The sequence below is a fragment of the Bombina bombina genome, chromosome 8 (assembly GCF_027579735.1).
Source record: "Bombina bombina isolate aBomBom1 chromosome 8, aBomBom1.pri, whole genome shotgun sequence".
In the NCBI taxonomy this organism is placed as follows: Eukaryota; Metazoa; Chordata; class Amphibia; order Anura; family Bombinatoridae; genus Bombina; species Bombina bombina.
In genome coordinates this window covers 20630640-20642676 of record NC_069506.1, presented here as the reverse complement: position 1 = coordinate 20642676, position 12037 = coordinate 20630640, and the positions used below count along the sequence as shown (strand labels likewise).

The 12037-nt window shown below is 36.2% G+C and overlaps 1 protein-coding gene across 1 annotated transcript in view; it reads right to left on the bottom strand.

The window, feature by feature from the left end:
• The window catches only part of SLC37A2 (solute carrier family 37 member 2), a 91960-nt gene that overhangs the window by 59868 nt on the left and 20055 nt on the right, over positions 1 to 12037 (bottom strand). The window contains exons 4-5 of the mRNA XM_053690180.1: positions 10226 to 10304; positions 5915 to 6050 (exon numbers count right to left, since the gene is read on the bottom strand). Coding sequence (XP_053546155.1) covers positions 5915 to 6050; positions 10226 to 10304 — 215 coding nt within the window. The remainder of the gene's footprint in view (positions 1 to 5914; positions 6051 to 10225; positions 10305 to 12037) is intronic.

Here is a 12037-nt window from a genome sequence, read left to right as displayed (position 1 = left end):
AATAGTCCCCATCTTGCGAGGAACTATGAGAAATCTGTTCAGAATCTTAAAGGGCCATTATACACTCATTTTTTCTTTGCATAAATGTTTTGTTGATGATCTATTTATAATGCCCATAAAGTTTTTTTTTTTTTTAAATGTATAATTTTGCTTATTTTTAAATAACATTGCTCTGATTTTCAGACTCCTAAGCAAGCCCCAAAGTTTTATTTGAATACCGTCAGCTACCTTCTCCAGCTTGCTCCTGTTTGTGTAAAGGGTCTTTTCATATGCAAAAGAAGGGGGAGGGGGGTGTCTTATTTACCACTTGCAGTGGGCTTTCCAGCTATCTTTTCAACAGAGCTAAACTGAAAGCTTCTAAGTACGTTTTTAAACCATTTTATTCTGGATTTTTATCAGTATCTGTGCATCTTATTCTTTATAGTAGTGTCTATTACATGCAGTTATATGAAAATGAGTGTATACTGTCCCTTTAAGACAGTTCCGAAGATTCCCACCTCCTTTATTGCGGGAACCACAAACAGATTTAAATAAAACACCCTGCTCCTGTTCCAGTACTGGAATGGAAACGAAGACACTCAGGGAGGAGGGACCTCTTACACAACACAAGAACGGTTCTCCCATTAACTGGGAACAAACTCCTTGAATTCCGACCTGTTTCCCTAGCACACTAATATCTATTTCCCAGGGATCCCAAACAGCTCAACCCAAGTCTGAGCAAGGACGGAATACCGCCCTCAAAAAGAATAACTTCCGTCAAGCCAGAGCCCAACAAGTCTTTCCCTTGTCAGGAATCGCTAAAAAGCGAAGACTTAAAGCCAATACCTATAGAAACAGACTCTAACCAAGGCTCGGTAAGCTGGAACAGGCTTTCATCCCAGCCTGGTTCCTTATCCAGGGAAGATTCTGATGTAGTAGTAACAGAAAACACAAAGGACCATACGCCGTCGCCCATTTGGTTCTTGTTGTATGAACCCCTTTACGTTCTTACTATCCTCTAAAGGTATCGTAGAACTCTTAGCTAGGTTGACCATGGGAAAACATCCTTTTGATGAAAGGGATATAGTTCTCTATCCCAAGAACTCACCGGACTTTCAGGATAGCTAAAACCTCCTAAGTAACAAACGGAGGTAGACAAGCTAAGACAAAGGGAAAACAACCTCAGGATCAAAATAAAGAGATTATTCTATCTGAGGCTGAGAATTCAATATCAGAAAATCCCGAAGTATCATCCTCTTCAGTAACAGGGAAGAAATATCTGGGATAGCAATTTTTAAATCAAGCATGCTGATTGAAATAAATTCCTCTAGAAACGTTTACTTCTACATAGGAAAAAACTATGATATATGAGATGTCAGAGGAAGCCCAGGACACTGTATGTGGGCCATAATTATTGTGGAACACCAGAGGAGAAATTTGTGGCAGAGGTTGATCACAGTCAGACTTCCCTAGTAGTAGGGGGTCAGAAAAGAAACAAAAATGTTTTTTTTTTTAAAATAAATTACAAAATAATTCATATGTTGTGCAAACTTATTCCATCCTGAAACAGAAAGGATGGATGAAACAAACAAGCAAACAGTAAAAACCCTTTAAGAAAGATTAACAGATAACTCTGTTACCGTCTCTTTAAATGATAAAATCAATACATTTACTGCATACATGTCCAATCCACATCCCAAAGGATGGCTAAAACAATAAACAGAGAAATTATGGCAACTAAAATGAATAAATAAAAAACGTTACTGTCTCTTTAAATTTTAAACAGTAACATTTACTGCAGCTCGCTTTACATCGCCAGAGTGCAAAAAATTGCCAACTGTAGTATGTTATCAAGTAAGCATGCAACACGTATCCATCATAGGACATCCTTGCACATAGAAAGATCTTGAACAGAAACAAAAGATCTTAGGCTGAGACACAAACTTATAAATATTGTCACGTTTAAAATGTGTAATTTTATTAGAAAAGTCACAGAGTGGAAACTGATCCGGAGCGCATCTGCAGCGCTATCCGGACCTACTTAAATACAGAGAGCTCATCAAGCCCCAATTAGCCGCAGAAAGTGCTCTATGCGACTCCCAAAGAGCAAGTGCGGTCTCAATCGGCCCAAGCCCCGCCCATCTTGGGCGTGACACTCCCATCTAAGAGACTGCATAGACAGCCATGGATGGAAAATGCAGCTGAAAAAAGGCACCAAAGTACAACGCCCGCCCCTCGTGGGCGGAACAATACAAACTCTCCCGGTCGCCATATTATAATAAAAAAGGTTACCGGGAGATCGTTCTAAGTCTGTACAAAATGAACACCAGAGTAAGACATAAAAAGTGCATGTTCATATTTTGTTACCGCAACAATAAATATACAATAAACCAAAGGTTATATGTCTCACTGATATCTATACAATAAACCAAAGGTTATATGTCTCACTGATATCGGGCACATCCCACATGGTATCCTGCCCGGATAAAAATGTCTCTAAGCCACTCTCCTTAGCCCTAGTGCCTGCATAAAACGTGCTACCTGAAAATCTTCCAATTATCAGGCACAGCGTTATCGTCACACATATAGTGAGATAAATGTAACAGTCACAGTAGGAGTCCCTTCTCATAAAGCTCCTAGTCGTGTCTTTCTCCCACCACAATGCCACAACCTACTATGCGACAGCTGAGGGGGACATAGTAAATAGGGGAGCCCTTACAATAAAGGTACATTACCCCACTATTATATAGATAGAATATACACAGCCATTTCTGAGGTAGTACTGTCCCAGAAAAATAAAAGCTGCACCTACCTCTATGCTGAGTGACAGCATAATCGGTCCCACAGGATCAACAGGTCTTCTCCCTCCTGCAGTTCTGTGGAGACATACAGGGCCTTAGTTAAAATTTGCTAAGACCATATTCTGAAGGGCAGCAATAGATATAGGAGGCGCAGTGAGAATAATGTCCCACCAGTTCCTATTGCTTTAAAGCCATCAAATGCTTCTCTTTTTACTGAAGAGACTGATCTGGTCTAGGCTACACCCTAGTACAAAGTAGCACTACTTTAAAAATAATAAACTCTTGATTGAAGAAATTAAACTAACACCTCACTTTGCCAGCTCCTATCTTACTAACACAGGCAAAGAGAATGACTGGAGTGGGAGGGAAGGGAGGAGCTATATATACAGCTCTGCTGTGGTGCTCTTTGCCTCCTCCTGCTGACCAGGAGGCGATATCCCACAAGGATGAAATCCGTGGACTCATCGTATCTTGTAAAAGAAAAGTGAATTTGATACATATCTTTTTTTTTTTTTTTAACATTTAACACAGAAAAAAATGTGAATCAGATTATATGTCTGCAAAAGGAGGTATCCTGTGAACACAGTCCATGAGAAGGTCTGACCCCCTATTACTGAACATAGTGACACTGTTTAACTCACCAGTACTGTATATAGTGAGTCAGTGACACAGTCTGTAATCTGCCGGTAAGATGGTTGGCCTGACCCTACCCGCCCCAGTACTTTATAAAGTGACAACAGTAGTCTGTGACATAGTCCAGCCCCCACCGCACTGTATAGTGATACTTTTTACCCCCTCCCCCCATGCTGCAGTAACAAACACACATGGATAAATACACACACACTCACATACACACATAAACACCAATGGGTAAAACAGAAAGACTAACCCCTGTAGTCAGAGACACTAGTGAAGCATCACATCACACTCACATGATATCAGTGCAGGCAGTGGCAGGTCAACGTTTTTTATTTAAAAAAAAAAAAAATGCGACCTCTGCACCCCCTGTAGTTTCACCCCTGGTTATGGATTTGCCTTTCTAACCCCATAAGACCTAGGTGTATATTTGGGTGTGAACTTGAGTTTTTAAAGAGACAGAGAGACATAAAAATAGAGAGGTTTAGGGAATCCCCCATGGGTAAGGTAGTCTTGCTGTAATGCATGGGTGTGTACAGTTAAGTCAGTGCAGGGGATAGCTGCAGTAATGGGGGGTCTCAACAGAAGACTCAGGTATAGTAACCCCTTACTTGTGCAAGGGGGGGGGGTATACAGCAGTATGTTAATGTCAATATCTAAAGTCACAGCATTTACATTTAATCTCTTACACTGCCATAAGATAATATACAGGATATTAAGATTCCTCCATTATAAAGGTAATACCAGTACATCATTTATATCAGTAGCAGCACTTATTTATTTCAGAAATCACATGAGCTTTATAATTTTACTCCTGGGAAACGTAAATATGAAAATAAATCATTTTGTAATATATGGGACTGTAGTTGTTTATTTTGTAAAACTTTACATTGATATAAATAAGCTTACAGCTTGGTATGAGCACTGGGCAATATCCTCATTAGATGAATGTGTACATGATTGTACGTTTGCCAGAACACTTATTGGCTGTGCACATGACATTACAGGCTATAAAACATCTGTGCACATGACATTACGGGCTATATAACATCTGTGCACATGACATTACGGGCTATTTAACATCTGTGCACATGACATTACAGGCTATATAACATCTGTGCACATGACATTACGAGATATATAACATCTGTGCACATGACATTACAGGCTATATAACATCTGTGCACATGACATTACTGGCTATATAACATCTGTGCACATGACATTACTGGCTATATAACATCTGTACACATTACATTACAGGCTATATAACATCTGTGCACATGACATTACTGGCTATATAACATCTGTACACATGACATTACAGGCTATATAACATCTGTACACATGACATTACAGGCTATATAACATCTGTGCACATGACATTACAGGCTATATAACATCTGTGCACATGACATTACTGGCTATATAACATCTGTACACATGACATTACAGGCTATATAACATCTGTGCACATGACATTACGGGCTATATAACATCTGTGCACATGACATTACGGGCTATATAACATCTGTGCACATGACATTACAGGCTATATAACATCTGTACACATTACATTACAGGCTATATAACATCCGTGCACATGACATTACTGGCCATATAACATCTGTGCACATGACATTACTGGCCATATAACATCTGTGCACATGACATTACGGGATATATAACATCCGTGCACATGACATTACTGGCCATATAACATCTGTGCACATGACATTACAGGCTATATAACATCTGTGCACATGACATTACAGGCTATATAACATCTGTACACATTACATTACAGGCTATATAACATCCGTGCACATGACATTACTGGCCATATAACATCTGTGCACATGACATTACGGGATATATAACATCCGTGCACATGACATTACTGGCCATATAACATCTGTGCACATGACATTACAGGCTATATAACATCTGTACACATTACATTACAGGCTATATAACATCTGTGCACATGACATTATGGGCTATATAACATCTGTGCACATGACATTACGGGCTATATAATATCTGTGCACATGACATTACAGGCTATATAACATCTGTGCACGTGACATTACAGGCTATATAACATCTGTGCACATGACATTATGGGCTATATAACATCTGTGCACATGACATTACGGGCTATATAATATCTGTGCACATGACATTACAGGCTATATAACATCTGTGCACGTGACATTACTGGCTATACACTATATACACGTATTGTGCCTTTGGTGTCAGATATATTAAATGAAGTATGTGGTTATTGGAATACAAGTTTTATACCTGCCATAGGCAATGAATTATAGGGTCTATATTTGGACATATAGGATTTCTGTCTCCATATTACACTTTTGATTTTACCAGCACTCTGCAAGTGGGTCTATTTTCTTTGTGACCATTTTACTATAACAATTTATCTGGCATTTCAGCTATGTATTCTAATAATATAATGGTATAGTTAAAAGTAAACATACCTGAATCAATATATAATACCAAAGGACGTGAATATTCCAGTAATACCCCAGGCCCATGAGAGATGTAAATATTCCACTAAGTAACATCCCACTTGATAAGTAATATCTTAACGGGAGGCGCTCTCCAAAAATCCCGCTGTGAAAAAAGGAAGCAAAGGAATACGATTATTAGGTCATTTCTAGGTCGCATTTTATGAAGCATAGATAGGTTGATTAAAGCAAATAGAGAGTAAGCGTCACTGCCAGCTCAGTAACTGTTGTTTAATAGAAACCAATGCAATATTTATTGTGCATCATTTAAAAAAAAAAAAGATGTTACCTTTTATTTATTTGTTAACTTAATTTGTGAAGCGTCTTTTACTTCCCGTCACAGCCCTACAAGGGGGCTGTGATCTCTACAGGAGAGCAAATGAATAGTTTTTTTCTTTGATGTGTTTGACGCATCTGCTCTAGCTTCATTCAGTTTAATGCCCATGCTGCAAAAATCATGTGACAGTAGAGGTTCTGTAATGACATCTCCTTGAAGGGCTCATTTTGCAAGAAAAACTAAGTTGTTTGATGTTTTTTTTTACTTACTTTAATTTAACTTTTTTTTTTCTACTATAGCAGTACTGTCTCATATCCCTTTAAAAAACTATTGTTTTCCTGTGGATGTAATTCTAATTAAAATGTGCACATTTGTACAGTTAAGAATTCTCTACCTGTTACTGTCACATCTCTAAAGGGACATGAAAACCCAACTTTTTTATTTCATGATTCAAATAGAGCAGCCATTTTAAACAACTTTCTAATTTACTTCTGTTATCAATTTTTGTTCCTTCTCTTGGTATCTTTTGTTGAATAGCAGGGACGTATGCTTGGGAGCCTGCCCATTTCTGGAACACTATATGGCAGCAGTTTTGCAAGATTGTGATCCATTTGCAAGAGCACTAGATGGCAACATTATTTCCTGTCACCTAGTGCTCCAGATGCCTACCTAGGTATCTCTTCATCACAGAATATCATGGGAATTAGGCAAATTTTATAATAGAAGTAAAATGGAAACTTTTTAAAATTATATGTTCTCTGAACTATAAAATATTTTTGGGGGGTTTCATATCCCTTTAAAGGGACACTCAGGCTTTATTAAATTTTCATGATTCAGATAGAGCATGCAATTTTAAACAACTTTCCAATTTACTTCCATTAAAAAAAATGTGCACAGTCTTTTATATTTACACTTTTTCCCCTACTGAGCATGTGCAAGAACTCAGACTATACGTATAGGCATTTGTGATTGGCTGATTGCTATCACATGCTACAGGGGGAGTGGAAATATACATAACTTTAAAATGTGTTAGAAAAGAATCTACTACTCATTTGAAATTCAGAGTAAATGCTATTGGATTGTCTTGTTATCTTGCATTTGTTGATTATGCAAATCTGCTGTGTTTACTGGTCCTTTAAGGCCGCCATGGTTACTGATACCCTCACTCTCACAATATGCAGTTGGCTTCTGTACAAGTGCTCCCCCTAGAGGTGTGTGCATGATGCTGCACCAGCCCAGCAAATGCTATATAAAAAGGGAAAAGCAGGGTTCCCTTAGAACAGAGTTGCCTAAAAATGGTTATATGGAGGGCAATTCATTTATGGCAGCATTAGCCATAGGCCCCACATTACCCAATAATCACATTTATGTTAAAGTCTCAAAATAAAATTAAAATTATAAAAAGCATTTATTAGTTAGTTATCAAGGAAAACTAGTTACAATCAATAACATTTATTTAATTTAATTATATATAATCCTCACATTTATTACATTTGGTACAAATAAATTTACTTATGGAAAAGTGCGAAACTGCATTTTGGTTCAGTAGTTAGTGATTTCCGCTCAGTGTTGCCGAGTACCACAAAAAAAACGTGATTTCCTGTAAATAAAGATATTTGCTTCTAGAGCTATCAGACTGATCAGCTCATACTTAGCTATTTACAGTCTAACGTCAGTAACCACAGCCCTGACATTTACACGCTTAAGATTTTTTTTATTTTTTTTGCTTTCTATAAACAAAAAGTTAGTAAAAGGAAAAAGATTATCACTGACATTAAAATGAAATATTAAACAAATGTCAGCAATATTAAGTTTGTTTAGCACAGATACACTAATATAACTCTTCCTTTTACATAGGAAACACATTGCTTAAATAATGATAGGCTTTAAGGTTAAACTTTCCATCCACGTACTTGACCTGTTCCTGCGACAAATTACTATAATTAGTCAATAACGGTGGTTTACTTTACATTAGGTAATTGGCATTTTGAGAAACAAGACTTTGTGAGCGGTCTGATAATTCTCTCCTTCTTCAGTAGTTTTCCTTGGCAATTTAAAAAGGTCACACAATGAATTGTAGTGTGAGGTGACGCAAAATGACACAGGAAAGGTTTAGAGCTAGAAAGTTTAAAAAAAATAAATTATCATAAATTTTAAAAGGACATAAAACACCAAAAAGTGTTTCATGTTTCAGATAGAACATACAATTGTAAACAACTTTCCTATTCCCTTTAATTATCACATTTACTTTGTTCTTTTGTTATCCTTTGTTAAAAAGCAGGAAGGTGTAGAAGCATGCACGTGACTGGAGCAATAAATGGCAGCACTTTTTTTTTTTTTTTTTAATGGGACACTAAACCCAAATTATTTCTTTCATGATTCAGATAGAGCAGTAATTTTAAGCAACTTTTTAATTTACTCCTATGATCAATTTTTCTTTGTTCTCTTGCTATCTTTATTTAAAAAGTAGGAATGTGATGCATAGGAGCCGGCCCATTTTTGGTTGAGAACCTGGGTTATGCTTGCTTATTGGTGGGTAAATGTAAGCCTCCAATAAGCAAGCGCTATCCATGGTGCTGAACCTAAAATGGACTGGCCGCTGAGATTTACATTGCTGCTTTTAAAATAAAGATATCAAGAGAACGAAGAAAAATTTATAAGAGTAAATTAGAAAGTTGATTAAAATTTCATGCTGTATCTAAATCACGAAAGAAAAAAATTGGGTTCAGTGTCCCTTTAACTATGTGCTAGAACAGTAGGTGGCACCAGTTTCCTTTCATGTACTGCTCTAGAAATGGGCACGATACCTGTAGCTCTTCAACAAAGAAAACCATAAGAACAAATTAAAATTGATTATAGAAGTTTAAACTCTTTTTTTAAAATTGTTTGCTCTGCCTGAGTCACATTTTGGGTTTCACGTCCCTTTAAGGGGGTAGGGTTGGAAGGAGAAAAAAAAAAAAAAAAAAAGAAGATTGAACTGACTAGTAAGTATGAATGTAATATTTATACTTCACTAGCAATTATTTAAAGGGATAGAAAACCCAAAAATTGTTATTCCAATAAAGCATACAAATTTAATACCAAGTAAATTTGAGAGTAGAAAAGTTGGTTAAAATTGCACACTGAGTTACATAGGTTTAATTTTGTCTTTACTGTCCTTTTAAGTTTAGTAGAGTGTGTGCGTGTATATATATATATATATATATATATATATATATATATATATATATATATATATATATATATATATATATATAAACTAATCATGTTAAAAGGATAGCTGTGTTAAAACAGTATTTTGAAGCAAAAAAACTGAGAAGTTGCATATCTAATTTGCATATGTTACCCAGAATTCTCTTGTGCGAGCGGGGAATCTTGCCTAGATGTACTAATTTCCTATGCAAATATTTACATTGATTGTATTTTGAGACATGGAGGATTTTAATTTCAGTTTTTTATCTCCCCCCATAATTTTAATGAATTTTGGTTTAACCTTGAAAATAGCTTTACCAGTGCAGCAACCAGAAATCTATCTCCTACTGATGAGTTCCAAAAAGAACGAAACAGGCTGTCTAGTGAGTGATTTCTGGTTTGCTGCAATAATCCTGTTAAAAGGATCGCTGTGTCAAAACAGTATTTTGAAGCAAAAAAAATGATAATTTGCATATCTTACCCAGAATTCTCTTGTGTATTGGTAACATAGTATATGAGGTATTTCTGGGGAAAAGCGAGCAGGGAATCTGGCCTAGATGAGCTAATTTCCTATGCAAATATTTACATTGAGAATATATATATATAATTTTTTTTATTTTATATACAAAAATGCCTTCCATGAAAGCCAGAGGCATAATATAAATCTTATCTATGAGTTATTTATACCCTAATAATTTATTTCTACGAAAACCTACCTGACCTTATTTAAACAATATGATCATCAAACAACAACAACATTAAACAAATAATAAACTGTCCTAATGTTTAATTATATTTTCTGACTTTATTACCTGATAAACATTCCAATCGCGTAAGCAACCAGAAATGCGTTGTCCAGAGCACCAAAGAGTTCAGCATAGTCAGCGTTTTCTAGAAAACAAGAAATATAAAACCGTTATGCACAAAATCTACAGAACTGGAAAACAGAACTGAGGGCAATTAGGGACAGATAACTGAGCACCTGCACTGATCAACCAAACATTGTTTAGCACTTTGCGGGGTAAGGGTGCTGGGCAGGGGTGTAACTACAAAGGAAGAGGCTACGTCTCCTACTTCATTAGCTTTTCTGGCTGTTTGAAATCCGCAGTAGCGGAGTTTGCAGCCCCCTAAGAGCAAGAGGAGCCGCCTCTCTGTGATTCGGAGTTCTTCCCTCTTGGTTAGAGAGAATACGCACTTGCGTTACCTTCCTGTACAAATATGCAGGTAGGTTTTTCTGTACAACACTGGCAGCCATCTTGGGACCCTGCCACCATACTTGTAAAAGGCAAATCCATACGCTTTCTATACTGAGAGGAGGGGCACACACAAAGGAGCGAGACACTATGTATATAGGAACTAATACTACTGAAGGGACACATGGATGTGTGTGACCAGTCTCAACTGACAACCGAGACCAGGGTGAATAAAAAACAATGATTTTTTTTTTGATTTTTTTTTGTATTTAAATAAAATGCTTTTTGAGGAAAAAAAATCAATCTAAAAACTAGTTTCTATTTAAGATACATTATAATCTAAATATTATTCATCCTGAAATATAGATTGGGTTTTTAATTATATAGCAAATGCTGTATATTCATGGCTATAATGTTAAATCTTTGGTAAATTAATTCCATTAATCCATTCACTATGTCATCCTCTCCCAGAGGTTTCTGTCAGATTATTTTTGCAATTTTTCTCTCTTGAAGATATTATCACATATTATTGGTTTTGTAGTTCTCAAAACTGTGAATTTGTGTCTGCAGAAGTAACAGGCCCCTTCATAGCAAAAATGTTGGAAAATAAACATACAGAGCTGAGAAATAGACCTTAAAGGGACATAATTGTGAAAGAAAACATTTGGGTTTCAGATAGAAATAAATCTGAAAATTGTATGTTCTATTATCAAATTTGCTTCATTCTCTTGGTATCTTTTGTTGAAGGAGAGCAATGCTTTACTGGGGCCTAGCTGAACACATTGGGTGAGACAGTGACAATCAGATAGCTCACAGTAGTGCATTGCTTCTGAGCCTACCTATGTATGCTTTTCAACAATGGATACCAATAAAACAAAACAAATGAGATAAGAGAAGTAAATAGGAAAATTGTTACAAATGTTGTGTTCTTTCTGAATCATAAACATTTAATTTTGACTTTACTGTCCCTTTAATGCTTTTGCTCCCCTGCAAATCTATGTACACAGAATCAACCCATACAAGTTTCAAGGTGCTCAGTGAATAGAATATTGTTTGGAGCTAAATAGATCTGCACAAGGACATAAATGTGAGGAGGGAGGGGCAAACATTAAAAATTAAATATAATTGTTATTGGTTTTATTTAAATAAAATTATTTAAATTGTTATTATTAAGGTAATCGTTATTTTTCTCATTCCAACAAAGCACAGATGAAAAGTTCATAAAACAAAGATAGATTCATTTGAATGATCTACCAATGCATATCAAATGCTATATAACCAAATCAGTAATGGTCGGATATAACTGGAAAAATAATCTGAAAAGTTATTACTCTAAAAATGAAAACCGTGATTTAAATTTTTTTACATTGGTCTTCCTGATCAAATCCCCCCTGCCTGAGACCTATGTAGATACACCGCAGGTTCAGGATG